The 18,107-nt window shown below is 46.6% G+C and overlaps 2 protein-coding genes and 2 non-coding genes across 5 annotated transcripts in view; all 4 read right to left on the reverse strand.

Moving 5' to 3' along the window:
- Positions 1 to 17,941, reverse strand: part of LOC137311132 (zinc finger protein 850-like) — a 188,931-nt gene extending 170,990 nt beyond the window's left edge. The window contains exons 1-2 of one of the 2 annotated variants that reach the window (XM_067978502.1): positions 17,686 to 17,941; positions 16,721 to 16,877 (exon numbers count right to left, since the gene is read on the reverse strand). The gene's annotated coding sequence lies outside the window, so the exon portion shown is untranslated. Of the gene's footprint in view, positions 1 to 16,720; positions 17,285 to 17,685 lie in introns of those variants that run through there. The other variant, XM_067978501.1, reaches the window with a different exon arrangement.
- Positions 1,299 to 1,383, reverse strand: trnak-uuu (transfer RNA lysine (anticodon UUU)). The gene is given in 2 exon segments: positions 1,299 to 1,334; positions 1,347 to 1,383. It is a non-coding gene; the product is annotated as a tRNA-Lys (tRNA).
- Positions 3,670 to 9,818, reverse strand: LOC137311136 (zinc finger protein 84-like; the record flags this gene model as incomplete). Its single annotated transcript, XM_067978516.1, has 1 exon — positions 3,670 to 9,818. A coding segment is annotated over one exon (1,522 nt), but the record flags the coding sequence as incomplete, so codon positions are not given.
- trnat-ugu (transfer RNA threonine (anticodon UGU)) lies at positions 4,746 to 4,819 on the reverse strand. Its single transcript has one exon. It is a non-coding gene; the product is annotated as a tRNA-Thr (tRNA).
- Positions 17,942 to 18,107: the final 166 nt, after the last annotated feature.

Raw genomic sequence — 18,107 nt, forward strand, 5'->3', positions numbered from 1 at the left:
GAAATTGCGAGAATCTATTACTAGGGACGTGGTAACAGGGCAATTAGAAAATTATAATATGGTTAGGCACATGCAACTCGCTTTTATGAAAGGGAATTCGTGTTTGACAACTCTACAAGAGGTTTTGAGGGTTTAGATAGCAGGGTAGATAAGGGAGAACCAGTGGATATAGAATATTTGGATTTTCAAAAGGCATTCGATAAGGTGCCACACAAAAGTTTGTTGAACAAGATTAGGGTTCATGGGATTGTGGGTAATATATTAACATGGATTGGGGATTTGATGACGTAGAGAAAACAGAAAATCGGGAAAAACAGGTCATTTTCGGGTTGGCAGGTTGTAACTAGTGGGGTGCCGTGAAGATCAGTGCTTGGGCCTCAACTATTTACAATCCATGTTAATGACTTAGATGAGGGGACCGAGTGTAATGTATCCAAGTTTGCTGATGAGACAAAACTAGGTGGGAAAGTAAGCCGTGAGGAGGACGGAAAGAGGATGCAAAGTGATACAGACAGGTTAAGTGAGTGGGCTAGAATTTGGTGAATGAAGTATAAAGTGGGGAAATGTGAGGTTATTCACTTTGGTAGGAAGAATAGAAAAGCAGAATATCTTTTAAAAGGTGAGAGATTAAGAAATGCTGGTATTCAGAGGGATTTGTGTGTCCTTGTACACAGATCACAGAAAGTTAACATGCAGGTGCAGCAAGCAATTAGGAAAGCAAATGGTATGTTGGCCTTTATTGTGAGGTGGTTGGAGAACAAGGATAAGGAAGTCTTGCTGTAATTATATAGGGCTTTGGTGAGACCGCATCTAGAGCGTTGTCCTGTGAGGAGAGATTGAACAGAATGGGCCGATATTCTCTGCAGTTTACAATAATGAGGTGATCTCATTGAAACATGTAAAATTCTTAGAGGGCTTGACAGGGTAAATGCTGGGATGCTGTTTCCCCTGGCTGGAGAGTCCACAACTAATGGTTATCATCCCAAGATAAGGGGCCGGCCATTTCGCACAGAGATTTCTTCACTGCGAGGGTTGTGAACCATTGGAATTCTCCACCCCAGAGTGCTGTGGCTGCTGAGCCATTGAATAGATTCAAAACTGAGATCGATAGATTTTTGGACACGAAGGAACTCAAGGGATATGGGGATAGGTCGGGAAAGTGGATTTGAGGTCGAAGATCAGCGATGACCTCATCAAATGGCGGAGCAGGCTCGAGGGACTGAATGGCCAACTCTTGCTCTTTTCGCTGATGTTGGTCCGCTGGAAAAGCCGAACTTGCCAGCTGTTTTGAAACTTTTAGCCTGAACAGGGACTTGAACCCTGGACCCTCAGATCATCACCTGTTTTAAAAGTCTGATGCTCTACCGACTGAGCTATCCAGGCTCGCTGTTAAATTAGTTTCCATCATACAGATTCATGGTGGGACTCAAAATTATCCCTGTCGCTGTCCAATGATGGGGAGCATCTCTTTTATACAATTTTCAGCAACAGGTTTAGGAGAATCCTTGTTTCTGTTGAACATGATGTAAGAAACATGGACAGAGAACTCGTGATTTTACAATTCTTCTTGTTTGTACAAAATGTCTTGTCATTCGTTCGCAGCAAATAAAAATAAAACACTTTACCCAATGGCTCAAAAGCTGAACTTGTTCCACACGGGAGCTGGAAAAGGCCTCTCGACATTTCAGCCGATCAACAATTGAAAGCTGAATAATTTCACCCGTTACACCGTGACACCAGGCAGCAGATTTGCCTCCCGAATTTTCCCTACACGACACTTCAAACCGATGAATCCCTGCTTCACAGAAAGAAGAATTGTGTGTTTGGTTCTTCAGATTTAAAGATGTCGTGCCGGCCGCTTTACCATTTCAGCTCTCGCCAATCGCCCCCTCTCCCTCCTATAAACAAATAAACTCTCACCTGCTATTGCAAGACGGGAGGCCCGAGGAGTCTCAGTGCCCACATGGGGACATGAAGAAGTCGATGTGTTATGGAACCGGTTGTACCTTGAACTCCAGTCAAAATGTTTCGAAGGTTCAACTACTTTAGATGGCGCTGAAACTCACAACCCCAGCATTTCTCGAGTGTATAATTATTGTAGAAATAACGCGCGCTGACCGATTGCTGCACTGGAGCCGCGCACGGTCTGTGTCCCCAGCGCTCCCATCAAACAGCTTCATCCTCGGTCTCTCAATTATCGCTTCCTGATCTTTCCCACACAGAAACCGCCAAACAAGAGGCGATTCGTTAAACATCAGCAGTGATCTTTAAAAGCCGTGAAATCTTAAACAATGCCCCTGAAGACAATAACATTTAATAATATTATTATTGACTAAAAGCCAATTTTTTCACGGTACTTTAAGGAGGATTTGGGTAAAGTGGGAGCTGAAATTATGAAACTCTCTCCGGGCTGTCGGTGATTGGAGAGATGGGCGTTATTTCATTTGAAAACCGAGGCTCGGAACTTCCTGATGATGAAGTGTGAGAGAAGATTGTGGTTAGTGGCAGTTGCCGGGGAGATCGAGAGGAGAGGGAGAAATGTCAAAGTCACAGCTGTGACAGCTCAAGTGCTCCGCTTATCTGTAATATTTAGACAGTAATGTACAGCACAGGACAAACCAGTTTAGAATGTGACCGTGACACGTAAATGTGACGACACGTTCTTGTTTCTGGGCTCATTGAGGTCGGGGTATAATTCTCGATGCGAGGTTCATATCCCGGCGAATCCCTCATTTAGCCCGGGACTTTTGATCTTGAGCTGCGGTTCAAACTTTTGCGAAGAGGGAAAGGAAGTCCCCAAATCACTCCACCTGAATCTGAAGCGCTTTCGGAAGAAATTCAGTTCAAACAATCAGGACTTTAAAGGCACCTCAATGACCTGCACTTTCATTGATCGAGCTTTCTTTGCAATTGCATTCGACCTTGAAACCGCTCTGGGTTTTCATCTCACTGAAGCAGAGTGTGGCCGCTCTGTATCTGTGAGCATGTTGGTGACGAGTTTCGCTCTGATATTGGTCGCTTTCAATTTTGAAAAGTTCACCAAGCTCAGGGAAAAGAAACCGAGAATCAAATTGTCCCTGTAAGTGATGAATTGAAGGGATTGGTGCTCCAAGCAGATCTGGAAAATTCACAGTGCGGTCGCTCAGGAATTCCAAATCCACCCTCTCGCCACTCGGCGATCATATTAACTGAGCTTTACTCTGGCCCAGTGACACCGCGCTGAAATCGAGTATTTCTCCGGCACGTTTCTCTTAACTTCACAGTTGCTGGTTTAAGAGTGAAGACCGGCTCGTTGGATTTTCACTCCTGCAAGTTTCAACCATTCATTTTGGACTGACTGCAGACAGCTGTTCTATTGGTCACTGCAATCAAAAAGCTCAGCTCAGTGAGTTACTGGTTCAGTGGGTGACTTCTTCACCTGTCTCGGTGGTGCTATCGGTTGGCGCAAAAGTTTGATGTTTCGAGCCCTAATTTTATTTTCCCTCAGGATTCATCACCTCAAAGTTCCAGGGTTTCAATGTGTGTTTTGTCTGCAAGAAAATGTACCATGATCATTGCCGGCTGAGCAGGGCTGATATTCCACCATTTACCCTGTTGTCGGAGAGCAGGCACATGAATCATATAAAGGAATGGAACATTGGCTTCACGGAAATCACAATTCATAACCCATTTATTTTAAGCGGGTTTATTTTAAATGAGTCAACGCCTGCCTTAAATGGTAGACTCAGGACAGTCACACAAACAGGTTAAATCTTCATAGAATAATTACCACGGTCATTTTTAGACTGGACGCCGCACGGTGACTTTGCTGTCAGTGAAGAGAGACGAGAAAGACCAAAGTGCCGTTTTCCCCTCTCAGTGTGGCCCTGAAGGACTGTGTCCAGGCTGAAGTTCTGTTCCCACCGGACGATCCTCCCCCCAGATTGTCCTTTCTGAGCTCCAGTCAGGTGATGCTAAACACTCAGGTGGGAAAGGCCAAAATCTACAACAAGGTGTTTGAAACAAAGCTGATTTATTTAACAGATATCCAGAATATTAAACTCCAACCCAGTTATAGGGCTTATTAACATCAGGAGAAACAAACCCCAACTGTCAGAATGAACATGGTTCAGTCCTGGATGGGATTAACAGCAGAATCCAACCCCTGTAGTCACTTTTGAACTCCCTGGTGTCTCAGTACGTGTGATGACTGAGTGAATCCCTTCCCACACACGGAATCATAGAATCAGAGAAAGCTACAGCACAAGAGGAAGCCATTCGGCCCATCGTGTCTGTGAGGGCCGAAAAAGAGCTATCCAGCTTAATCCCACTTTCCAGGGCTTGGTCCGTTGCCCTGTAGGTTACGGCACTTCAAATGCACATCCATGCACTTTTGAAATGAGTTGAGGTTTTCTGCCTCGACCACCCTTTCAGACAGTGAGTTCCAGACCCCGACCACCCTGTCCGCTTCTGTGTATCCTCGAACTTTATCACTGCTATCCGGAGGTCGAGGAGACAACCATTCGCTCCTCAATGACATAAATCGTGAATTATACCCTGACCCCGACGAGCCCAGAAACAAGAATGTGTCCTTAAATTAAAGTGTTACAGACACATTCTATGAGAGGTCTGTCTGTGCGATGAAATGGTGTTTTTGAACAGTCATTCTGATATCGGTTTCCTCCTCAAACCTCAACAAATACCAATTCCAAAGTGTGACTTTGTCGCTGAATTCCACAAATTAGGTAAAAATAATAAGTTACACAAAACACTGCTGGGAGTTGAACCCAGGATCGCCTGTTTACAAGACAGATGCTTTAACCAACTAAACCACAGCACCAATTCACAGCACCTGTTCCCCACCTCGTCTCACTAATATCGATCAGTGACACGTTACTGTCTGTTCGAGGCACAGACCGTTTTATCTTTGTCTGTTTCCCTTGTCCGTTTACCTGTGCATCCTGATACTGCCTGCATTTCTCGCTGTGTTTATCTTTGTGTATCCATCAGTGTGTTGATACACGGATGATTAAGTGTGCTTGTGTTTCTTACATTAAATAAATTCGGGGTTCAGACAATTCTCGCTCTGACATTGGAGAACTATTGAGCCGAACTTTACAGCGAAGTCTTGTTTATTGTGGTGCTGAAACGAAAAACCCGAAGAGGTCCAAAAAGGGAAAAGGAGAAAAAACTTGTGAGGGAAAATAACGACAACAATCAAGGTATTTACAGGTATATTAAGAGAAAGAAGGGTGACTAAGAGTAATGTGGGCCCCTTAAAGACAGATGGAGGGGATATTGTAATTGAAAATCAGGAAATGGCAGAGTTGCTAAATATTTACTTTGCATCGGTCTTCATAGAAAAGGATGAGGCGAACATAGCAGAGAGACGAGGAAAACTGTAAATAAATCAAGGGGATTCAGTGCAAATAAGATAATGGCGATGGAGAAAATAATGAGATTGAAGATTGTCAAATCTCCAGGACCTGATGTTTACCATCCCAGGGGAATAAGAGGAATAGGTAAGGAACTTGTACATGCTTACTCATGATCGATCAAAACTCTCTTGATTCAGGAATTGTTGCTTTAATTGAAACATTGTCAATGTCACTCCATTATTTCGGATGGGTCGGAGAGATAAAGTTGGAAATTCTAGGCCGATCAGTCTGACGCCTGTTGTGGGGAAGTTACCAGTATCCGTTATTGGGGAAAGAATGACTGAGCACTTGGATAAATATGGAGTAACCAGAGAGAGCCAGCATGGATTTGTAAAGGGGAAGTCAAGTCTAACAAAGCTCGTTGAACTTTTTGAAGATGTAACTAACGTGCTCGATAATGGAGTGTCTCTGGGTGTGAGATGGACATTGACTTCCAAAGGCATCCAATAAGGGACCACATAAGAGACTGTCAACAAAAATTAGAGTGCGTGGAATTTAAGGCAACCGATTGAAATGGGCAGGGAGTTGGTTAGAAGGTGGGAGGCAGAGGCCCGGGATAATAAGGGATGTACTCAAATTGGCCGGATGTGATCAGTTCTGGGGCATCAGCTTTTTCCGATATGTATAAATGACGGAGATGAAGGAATAGAGAGCCGAACACTCACGTTTGTCGCTGACATCGAGTTAGGAGGCGCAGTGAGTAGTGTAGATGGGAGCATAAAGTTACAAAGGGAAATTGAGAGATTCAGTGAGTTGGTAAAACTGTGTCAGATGGAGCTTACATAGAATTACATCGAATGTACATCACAGAAACAGGCAATTCGGCCCAACTAGACTATACCGGTGTTTATGCTGCAGACGAGCCTCCTCCAACCCCTCTTCATCTAACCCGATGAGCAAACTCTAATATTCCCTTCTCCTCTATGTGCTTATCCAGCTTCCCCGTAAATGCATCCATTCTATTCGCCTTAACTACTCCTTGTGGTGGCGAGTTGCACATTCTAACGCCTCTCTGGGGAAGTCTGTTTCTCTTGAATGCCAGATTGGATACATTAGTGACTGGATTATATTCATGGCCCCAATGTTTTGGAGTCCCCACTCCCACAAGTACGAACACCTTGTCGATGCCTAACCTATAAAGCCCTCACATAATCTTAAAGCCCGATATCAGGTCACCCTCAGCCTCCTCTTTTCTATACAGAAGAGCCCCAGCCTGTTCAAACTTTCAATATGGGGAAGTATAAGGTCATCTACTTTGGACGGAAGCAATATAGATCAGAGTATTTTCTAAATGGTGAGAAGCTCAGAACTATGGAGGAGCAGAGAGATTTAGGGATCGAAGTACAGAAATCACTAAAAGCCAGTGGACTGCTGAAAAAATAATTTGAAAGTCTAATGTGATGTTGGCCTTTATCTCAAGGGAGCTGGAATTCAAAGACGTGAAAATATGTTCCAGATAGAAAGCTCTGGTGAGACCCCATTTAAAGTATTGCATTCAGTTCTGGGCACACCCCTCAGGAAAGACATATTGGCCGTGGAGGGGATGCAGCGCAGTTTCACCAGAATGATACCGGGGCTAAAATGGTTACATTATGAGGACAAGTTGCGTGGACAAGGTTTGTATTTCCTCGTGTATAGAGGATTAAGTGGTGATGTAATTCAGGTGTTGAAGGTGATTCAATGATCCAATGGTGGGTGTGTGAATTGGTGCTGAATCGGTCCCCTTCAGTGAAGAGAGGGTCAGCGGGCGCCTGACAGACACGGCTCGGAACGGGACTCGCTTCTCTCCGGCGGCAGCGGCTGGTTTAGAGAGATCTCTCTGTCTGCTGCTGTTACTCCGCCTCCCGCACTCTGGGAGAACCGTGGAGGTCGGTCCTCATTTTTCTCTTATGGATCCGGCTCCATCCGTTTACTGTTGACGGGAGTGCGTCTGATACCAAGTCAGTCAGAAGCGGGTGCAAATCACAACATAGGCACAGGCCCAAGGACTGGGGACTGGTTTGATATTGGGTCCTTTTTAAGGGATAGGTTGGAGAATGTACAATAATAGTGATCAGAATTAACTTTGAAACAATGAAGTTTTTTTCAGTTATTTCCCATTTCCACCCTCACCACTTTTATACAGTAACAGGTAACAATGTTTGAGGGATGTGATGTCCAGTGTTGGTGGAATCAGTGTAATTTAACTTGATACATTGAAGAATCTCTTGTCTATCCCAGGCTCTTACCTTAGGTTTAGACCCTCACCGAGTTTAAAATTGGTCACTCACTGATATAAATAAACCAGTAACAATCCCGAAACCTCAGCGGGGATATTTGTTCCGATACTTAATGACGGTCCCAATTTCCACTGAAATTCTCGATCAGCAAATCCCAGAGGCTGTTTCGGGTTTGACAAACTGTGAAACAGATTGTTTTAAAAGCCGGAAAGAGGGAAAAACTGGTGGTTGATATGAAGTGTTATACATTATCTCTTTCTGTTTCAGATTTACAATTTCTCTTTGTGTGTTACTGACAGGAGAGGCTATAACGGAGCCCAGTGACTGGGTAACGAGCTGCACTGAGTCATTGGCCTGTGTTACAGACCGGCTCGTTGGACCTGCTCATTTCGTGAACTCGCTGGTGTCTCAGCACGTGTGATGACTGAGTGAATCCCTTCCCACACACGGAGCAGGTGAACAGTCTCTTAACCAATGGGCATGCGTTGATGTGTCAGCAGTTCATTTCTGCTTTCAAAGCTCGTCTCACAGTCACTGCATTAAAAGGTGACTCAACAGTGCGAACAAGTTAATGTTTCAGAAGGTGGGATGATCGAGTGAATCTCTTCCCACACACGGAGCAGGTGAAAAGTCTCTCCCCAGTGTGAGTGCGTCGATGTCTCAGCAGTTCGTTTCTGATTTTAAATCTCTTCCCACAGTCAGAACATTTAAAGGTCTCTCAGTGTGAACTCGCTGGTGTTTCAGCAGGGAGGATGACCAAGCGAATCCCTTCCCACACACTGAGCAGGTGAACGGCCTCTCCCCAGTGTGAGTGCGTTGGTGTGTCAGCAGATTAAATTTGCTTTTGTACCTCTTCTCACAGTCAGAACATTTAAAAGGTCTCTCATCGGAGTGAACTCGCTGGTGTCTCAGCAGGTGGGATGACCGAGTGAATCTCTTCCCACACACGGAGCAGGAGAACGGTCTCTCCCCAGTGTGAACTCGCTGGTGTTTCAGCAGGGTGGATGACCCAGTGAATCCCTTCCCAAACACAGAGCAGGAGAACGGCCTCTCCCCAGTGTGAGTGCGTTGGTGTGTCAGCAGATTAAATTTGCTTTTAAACCTCTTCTCACAGTCAGAACATTTAAAAGGTCTCTCATCGGAGTGAACTTGCTGGTGTCTCAGCAGGGTGGATGACCGAGGGAATCTCTTCTTACACACGGAGCAGGAGAACGGTCTCTCCCCAGTGTGGGTGCATTGGTGTGTCAGAAGATTACATTTGCTTTTAAACCTCTTCTCACAGTCAGAACATTTAAAAGGTCTCTCATCAGAGTGAACTCGCTGGTGTGTCAGCAGGTTGGATGACCGAGTGAATCTCTTCCCACACACGGAGCAGCTGAACGGGCTCTCCCCAGTGTGAACTCGCTGGTGTGTCAGGAGGTGGGATGACTGAGTGAATCCCTTCCCACACACGGAGCAGGTGAACGGGCTCTCCGCAGTGTGAACTCGCTGGTGTGTCAGCAGGGTGGATGACTGAGTGAATCCCTTCCCACACACAGAGCAGGTGAACGGCCTCTCCCCAGTGTGGGTACATTGGTGTGTCAGCAGATTCCTTTTGCATTTAAACCTTTTCTCACAGTCAGAACATTTAAAAGGTCTCTCCCCAGTGTGAACTCGCTGGTGTGTCTGGAGGCTGGATGACTGAGTGAATCCCTTCCCACACACGGAGCAGGTGAACGGCCTCTCCCCAGTGTGAGTGCGTTGGTGTATCAGCAGATTAATTTTGCTTTTAAACCTCATCTCACAGTCAGAACATTTAAAAGGTCTCTCATCAGAGTGAACTCGCTGGTGTGTCTGGAGGCTGGATGATAAAGTGAATCCCTTCCCACACACGGAGCAGGTGAACGGCCTCTCCCCGGTGTGAGTGCGTTGGTGTATCAGCAGATTAATTTTGCTTTTAAACCTCATCTCACAGTCAGAACATTTAAAAGGTCTCTCATCAGAGTGAACTCGCTGGTGTGTCAGGAGGTGGGATGACCGAATGAATCCCTTCCCACACACGGAGCAGGTGAACGGCCTCTCCCCAGTGTGACTGCGTCGATGAGTTTCCAGCTCTGAAGGGTAATTGAATCCCTTCCCACAGTCCCCACATTTCCACGGTTTCTCCGTGGTCCGGGTGTCCTTGTGTGTCTCCAGGTTGGACGATCAGTTGAAGCCTCGTCCACACAGAGAACACGTGGATGGTTTCTCCCCGCTGTGAACGGTGCGATGTTTTTTCAGGCTGTGAAACTGGTTAAAGCTCTTTCCACAGTCAGTGCACTGGAACACTCTCACTCGGGTGTGTGTGTCTCGGTGCTTTTCAACTCACACTGATGTTTGAAATCTTCTCCCACAGATAGAACAGACAAATGTTTCTCCTTCCACATTTAAAGGTCGATGATATTCAGGTCCTGATGAATCGAGTGACTCTGTCAGATCTTGACGTGATCTTTGATTTGAGTTTCCCTCTGCAAATCCTCCCCTGTAAAAGGAGTTTATAAAAGTTATCACTGTAATTACAGGATAGAAATTCAGATCAGATAACTCTCCTTTCTCTGGAACATTATTTCCTCTCTCATTCCTCAAAGCTGGAAATCCCCGTCCCACACACTCTCCCTCCTCCCTGTGCTGAAATCCAAACCCATCGCATCATCTTTCATTGGCCCTAAACCATAAGTGAAAGGGTGAGAGAGGAATGTGAGAGTGAGTAAGAGAGTGAGTGTGGATTGGAATCAAAAATTGGCAGGCAGAACAGTAATTGAACAGTGGGAGGCCTTCAAGGAGGAGTGGGTTTGGGTACAGAGTAGACAGATTCCCACGAGGAGGAAAGGAACAGCATCCAAAGCTCGAGCTCCCTGGATGACTGAAGATATGGAGATCACCATTTCTCCTTCATTTACAGACGCTCCTCGACCGAACACCATTTCTCCTTTATTTGCAGACACTCCCTGACCGATCACCATTTCTCCTTCATTTACAGACGCTCCCTGACCGATCACCATTTTCCTTCATTTACAGACGCTCCCTGACCGATCCCCATTTCTACTTCATTTACAGACGCTCCCTGACCGATCCCCATTTCTCCTTCATTTACAGACGCTCCCTGCCCGATCCCCATTTCCCCTTCATTTCCCGGCGGGTAGTGAGGGGGGGATAATGTTCACTGTTTTATATTCGGGTCTGGGGCCGCACTCGGGGTTTGTAAAGCCTGAGCCTGGGCCTGAGCCCGGACCCGGGCCCCGGGGTTTATTGAGCCTCTTGCTCCGATCCTCTGACCTGCACCGAACGCGCTCCTCCCGCAGCCTCGACTGGCCGCGCATGCTCAGGACACACTGACCGATAATGAGTCACTACTGCGCCTGCGCACTGGGCTCCACTGATTCAGATAGGGCACAATCTGAACCGCGCTGCATGCTGGGTGATGCAGCCGCCATTGATGATCTTAATATCAGGCCGAAAAACAAAGACATTGGAAGCAGATAATTCAAGTGTTTAATTATAATATAAATAATTCAATCGTTCAATTCATTTCATAAATAATTGAACGGATAATTTCATTAAATAATCAATTGTTTAATTTATTACATGAACAATTAGTATTTATTTATTGTATAAATAATCATAAAAATAATTCAATAGTTTAATTCATGAAATAAATATTCCTTTGTTTAATTTATTGTATAAATAATTGTATATTTAGTTGAATTATTTATATGATGAATGAAACACTTGAATTATTTACATGATAAATTAAACAATTGTTTCTTTATGTAATAAATTTCACACTTGTATTATTTATATAATGATTTGAGCTATTGAATTATTTGTATAATAAATTAAACACTTGAATTATTTCTATCATAAATTAAACAATTGAATTATTTAGATAATCAAATGATCAATTCAATTATTTATACAATAAATTAAACAAATGTTTCTTTATATACTAAATTTAACACTTGTATTATTCATGGAATGAATTAAGCTATTGAATTATTTTTACAATAAATTAAACACTTGAATTATTCACACAATAAATTGAACAATTCATTATAAATTAAACTATTGGATTATTTATAATAAATTAGACACATGAATTATTATGTAATAAATTAAGCTGTTGAATTATTTATATAATGAATTAATGTATTGAATTATTTATATGATGAATTAATGTATTGAATTATTTATATAATATAAACTATTGAATTATTTATACAATTAGTGAACTAATTATACATTAAATTAAATAATTATTGATATAATAAATTAAACAATTGGCTTCTTTATATCATAAATTAAGCAATTGATTATTTTTATATTGAATTAAACTATTGAATTATTTAGATTACATTTTAAACAATTGAATTATTTAAATAATAAATTAAACAAAATGGCGGCCGGCGAGACACCATCTTGGACAAAATGGCAGCCAGCGCGGCCACCATTTTGGAAAAAATGGCCACCGCCGCATCATCAGATGGCGGCAAGTGGCCGGCAGAGTGCCCCCGGTGATCCCGCAGTGACCCCAGAGTGATGGCAGAGTGCAGCCCGTCAGCCCAGAGTGCAGCCGGTCAGCCCAGAGTGCAGCCGGTCAGCCCAGAGTGCAGCCGGTCAGCCCAGAGTGCAGCCAGAGCGGCGGCCTTTGTGTTTGGGCCACAACCACAACAACAACTTGTATTTATAATATATATTATCGATATATTGATAATGTATTTATATATTTCTATGTGTTATGGCACGGGGACAGCATGGGCCACCATCTTGGAAAAAGTATGTTTCGACCACCAGCACAACAGGTCCAACGACAACAATGTCCCAGTGACCTCCCCCCCAGTGTCCCCAGAATATCCCAGTGATCCCAGAGTAACCCAGACATTACTCACCTGGCCCCCATCGGGTCCAGGCTGCGGTGAAGGTCTCAGTCAGTCAGTCCCCAGCGGAGAGAACGATTCTTGGCCCAGGATTCCTCCTCCTCCTCCTCACAAAATATCTCTTTCTGGATCATCTCCTTGCAGCATTTCTCGAAGAGATTTCTGAGGAGAGAGAGAGAGGGAATTGATTAAAATACAAAAGCAAGGGATTAAAAAGGCACAGCAAGAGCCCAGAGCTCCCTCCCTCCCTCCCACTAACTCTCTCTCTCGCTTCTCTCCCGAATCCAAGTTTGCAGGATTTTTCTCTGGGGCTTTGCCTCTGATTCCCCTGACAGGTGTCTGTCTGTCTGTTTGTGCTGCTCAGTGTTTGCTGCAGAGTTCAAACCTCCCCTGGGTTTGTTTTCTCTTCTGTCCCTGGGTCCCGGAGACACAATTTCTGGACTTTGTTGCAACTTCTGTTCTGTTTCTTGCCATGTGGGCTTTACTGTTTTCTCTTGTTTGAATTAGCAGCTCCCCCATCCCTGTTCAATCTCTCCCCCCCTCTCCCTGTTCAATCTCTCCCCCTCTCCCTGTTCAATCTCTCCCCCTCTCCCTGTTCAATCTCTCCCCCCCCTCTCCCTGTTCAATCTCTCCCCCCCTCTCCCTGTTCAATCTCTCCCCCCCCCCCTCTCCCCCCCCCTCTCCCTGTTCAATCTCTCCCCCACCCCTCTCCCTGTTCAATCTCTCCCCCCCCTCTCCCTGTTCAATCTCTCCCCCCTCTCCCTGTTCAATCTCTCCCCCTCTTCCTGTTCAATCTCTCCCCCCTCCCTGTTCAATCTCTCCCCCCTCTCCCTGTTCAATCTCTCCCCCCTCTCCCTGTTCAATCTCTCCCCCCTCTCCCTGTTCAATCTCTCCCCCCCCTCTCCCTGTTCAATCTCTCCCCCCCCCTCTCCCTGTTCAATCTCTCCCCCCTCTCCCTGTTCAATCTCTCCCCCCCCTCTCCCTGTTCAATCTCTCCCCCCTCTCCCTGTTCAATCTCTCCCCCCTCTCCCTGTTCAATCTCTCCCCCCTCTCCCTGTTCAATCTCTCCCCCCCTCTCCCTGTTCAATCTCTCCCCCCCCTCTCCCTGTTCAATCTCTCCCCCCCTCTCCCTGTTCAATCTCTCCCCCCCCCTCTCCCTGTTCAATCTCTCCCCCCCACCTCTCCCGGTTCAATCTCTCCCCCCCCCCCTCTCCCGGTTCAATCTCTCCCCCCCCCCTCTCCCGGTTCAATCTCTCCCCCCCCTCTCCCTGTTCAATCTCTCCCCCCCCTCTCCCTGTTCAATCTCTCCCCCCCCCTCTCCCTGTTCAATCTCTCCCCCCCCTCTCCCTGTTCAATCTCTCCCCCCCTCTCCCTGTTCAATCTCTCCCCCCCCTCTCCCTGTTCAATCTCTCCCCCCCCTCTCCCTGTTCAATCTCTCCCCCCCCTCTCCCTGTTCAATCTCTCCCCCCCCTCTCCCTGTTCAATCTCTCCCCCCCCTCTCCCTGTTCAATCTCTCCCCCCCCTCTCCCTGTTCAATCTCTCCCCCCCCTCTCCCTGTTCAATCTCTCCCCCCCCTCTCCCTGTTCAATCTCTCCCCCCCCTCTCCCTGTTCAATCTCTCCCCCCCCTCTCCCTGTTCAATCTCTCCCCCCCCTCTCCCTGTTCAATCTCTCCCCCCCCTCTCCCTGTTCAATCTCTCCCCCCCCTCTCCCTGTTCAATCTCTCCCCCATCAGGGAGCGGGCGAGAACGGGAGAGGGCGAGAACGGGAGAGGGGTAGAGAGGCAGCGAAAGCGAGGGAGTGACAGAGAGAGAGGGGGAGAGAGGGATAGAGCGAGAGCAACGGAGAGAGAGAAAAAGACGGAGAGAGGGGGAGAGAGTGTGAGGGGGTCTCCTGCCAGAAAGCGGGACGTGAGTCAGTGAGGGTCCTGCAGGGTGTTTGGGTGATGTGCCTGTCATGGTTGAATAGCTGCCAGTGTGTGTGACCTGTGGGTTGTGCGTGTGCGGCTTGCAACAGTGGTAATGTGTGAGGGTGAGGGGAAGCATCTGATTGAAAGAGTTTATTGCGAGGTGGGAGATGGGGGCCCCCCTTGCTGGTGAGAAGCCATTAAACAGCCCAGAGAAGCCTGGCTGCTCGCAGGAATCGGGTAAATCACCAGGCAGGACCAAGCCACTCTCTGCCTCTCCACCTCACTCTCTCTGTCTTTCACTCTCTTTGTCCCCCTCTCTCCCTCTGCCTCTCACCTCCTCTCTCTCTCTCTCTCTCCCGACCTCTCTCTCTCTCTCTCTCTGACTCTCTCCCCGCTCTTACTTTCTCTCTCTCTCTCTCTCCCCTTCCCTCTCTTTGCCACTCGCCCCCTCTCTCTCTGTGCTTTTCTCTCTCTCTGCCCCTCTCTCTCTGTTGTCTCTCTCAATTTCTCTTGTTTGGAAAGTACTCAGGTACGGTACGGCCCGTGTCTCAGTGTCAGCTCCTGCACATGTACAGTACACAGTGGGTAAAAGGGAACGATTCACTGAGAGATTGCAATGTTGAGTGTAACGGTTATTTGAGGGGTTCAGTCCCGAAACGGGCTGTGTTTTGACAGACACTTTTTCCAGTAAGGAGTTGAGTTTAGTTTAGGGAGGTGGGTACAATCCGTGTCTGGGACTCACTGGCCCTGTGAAATATTGAATTTTGCTCACAATATGGTGTGTTTGGATTAATAGGGGACAAGGTTTAACTGCACTGGGCTGGATTGTTTTTATAAATCTCTCATTGACTGGGTCTTTCAGACCAGGATGGGAGCTGCTTCTCTCTCTCTCTCTGTAAAGATGATGTGGAGATGCCGGTGATGGACTGGGGTGGACAAATGTAAGGAATCTTACAACACCAGGTTATAGTCCAACAGTTTTATTTGAAAATCACAAGCTTTCGGAGGCTTTCTCCTTTGTCAGGTGAGTGTGGAGGGGGGACTCGGTTTGGGGTGAGGGAAGAGGGGGAGACAGGCTGTGAGGGTTTCAAATCAGTAAAATAGGTCCTTGAAATGTGGCTCATTCCAACAGACAGGTCTCCTGGTCAAACCAATCCTGTTATTCGAATTCTTTGATTGCCTTGACAACCTGCAGTTGGAAAGATTATCTGTAATCACCAGGCATTGTTCTCTGACTATAAAGCGGTACCTTTCATGGAATCCCACACTCACCTGACGAAGGAGAAAGCCTCCGAAAGCTTGTGATTTTCAAATAAAACTGTTGGACTAAAACCTGGTGTTGTAAGATTCCTCACATCTCTCTGTAAACACCCTTAGGCAGTGAAACACTCTCTGACAAACTGTTCACAGGAACCAACCCATCAGACATGGGGAATAGACAAATACCTGGGACTGGAAATGAGCCTCCCACCAACAGAGCAGAGAGAAGGAGGAAATCATCACACCTTCAAGATCTGGATTGGTTTTGTCTTTGGAGCAGGTTCTGGTTAATTTTACTGCTTTAAAGTTATGTTATGGGACCAGTGAGACTGAGACACACACACACACACACACACACACACACACAGACTGTACAGTCAGGAGACACGTGGTCCTTGCACAGACATTGGGTTTGAATTGAGCTGAGCTGTGCCACAAATGAATATGGGATTAAAATCTCAAATTCCAATCAGTTTGCTCCCGAGCTTCCCCATGTGTCTGTGTGGTTCCATTACAATACAATTTCACATGGGGGCCCAAAATGGCTTCGGAATTAACACGATTTCTTTCTGAGTTGTCAGTGACCTTTTCAAAAATTAAACTTCAAACTAAGAAAACATTTGGAGGCTGTTTTCACATTTGGGCTCTCTGGGTGCTGCAGGACGCTCCCTGAAAGAGCTTTTAATTTCAATTAAGACCCGAGATATGTCACATTGTCAGCCTCTGAATAATAGTTTGATCCACTTTGTGTTATTTCTGAAAAGTTGCACTTGCAATGAATGAAGGGAGGAATTTGGGCTCGAACAGATGGTAATATTCTGTCGGACGGTCGGTACTGAGGGAGCGCTGCACTGTCAGACGGTCAGTGTGTGTCTCAGTGTCAGCTCCTGTACAATGTCCCAGTGATCCTCCAGTGTCCCCAGAATGTCCCAGTGATCCTCCAGTGTCCCCAGAATGTCCCAGTGATCCCCCAGTGTCCCCAGAATGTCCCAGTGATCCCCCAGAGTAACCCAGACATTACTCACATGACCCCCATCGGGTCCAGGCTGCGGTGAAGGTCTCAGTCAGTCAGTCCCCAGCGGAGAGAACGATTCTTGGCCCAGGATTCCCCCTCATCCTCCTCCTTCTCACAAAATGTCTCTTTCTGGATCATCTCCTTGCAGCATTTCATCGAAAAGATTCCTGAGGGGAGAGAGGGAGAGAGAGAGAGGGAATTGAGTAAAATACAAAAGCAAGGGATTAAAAAGGCACAGCAAGAGCCCAGAGCTCCCTCCCTCCCACTCCCCCTCTCTCCACGCCCCCCGCCTCCCACTCCCTCTCCCAGTTACACCAACAATCCCTCAGCCCCAACACTGAAACACAAATCCCGGTTACAAACCAGAGAAGCTAAAGAGAGAGAAAAGTTGGGAGAGAGACAGAGAGAGAAATACACTCAGGACAGGCTGGAGGACCCCGGCAGACTGAGAGATTGTCCCCGCCCCTGGGGAGGGTTTGGGACGAGACACACGGCCATCCCCTACCCCCGGGGAGCTCTCCACTTCAGCCTTTGAGATATTATGTAAGGAATCTTACAACACCAGGTTATAGTCCAACAGTTTTATTTGAAAATCACAAGCTCTCGGAGGCTTTCTCCTTTGTCAGGTGAGTGTGGGATTCCATAGTCAGAGCACAATGCCTGGTGATTACAGATAATCTTTCCAACTGCCCGTTGTCAAGGCAATCAAAGGATTCGAATAGTGTTCAGACAGAGAGACGTTACATACGGGACTACTGAATATACTGATTGTCCCGTATGTAGTGTCTCTCTGTCTGAACACTATTCGACTCCTTTGATTGCCTTGACAACGGGCAATTGGAAAGATTATCTGTGATCACCAGGCATTGTGCTCTGACTATAAAGCGGTGCCTTTCATGGAATCCCACACTCACCTGACAAAGGAGAAAGCCTCCGAAAGCTTGTGATTTTCAAATAAAACTGTTGTACTATAACCTGGTGTTGTAAGATTCCTGACATTTGTCCACCCCAGTCCATCACCGGCATCTCCACATCATTTGAGATATTAGACTGAATCTCAATGGGTCTCCCTCAGGGACCTGTCCGTTCTCATGTTAATCCAGGGACAGCCCAGGGCAGGACTGGTTTGACCAGGAGACCTGTCTGCTGGAATGAGCCACATTTCAAGGACCTATTTTACTGATTTGAAACCCTCACAGCCTGTCTCCCCCTCTTCCCTCACCCCAAACCGAGTCCCCCCACCCTCAGCCTGTCTCCCCCTCTTCCCTCACCCCAAACCGAGTCCCCCCCACCCTCAGCCTGTCTCCCCCTCTTCCCTCACCCCAAACCGAGTCCCCCCCACCCTCAGCCTGTCTCCCCCTCTTCCCTCACCCCAAACCGAGTCCCCCCCACCCTCA

Source organism: Heptranchias perlo, unplaced genomic scaffold (genome assembly GCF_035084215.1).
Source record: "Heptranchias perlo isolate sHepPer1 unplaced genomic scaffold, sHepPer1.hap1 HAP1_SCAFFOLD_304, whole genome shotgun sequence".
NCBI classification, from domain to species: Eukaryota; Metazoa; Chordata; class Chondrichthyes; order Hexanchiformes; family Hexanchidae; genus Heptranchias; species Heptranchias perlo.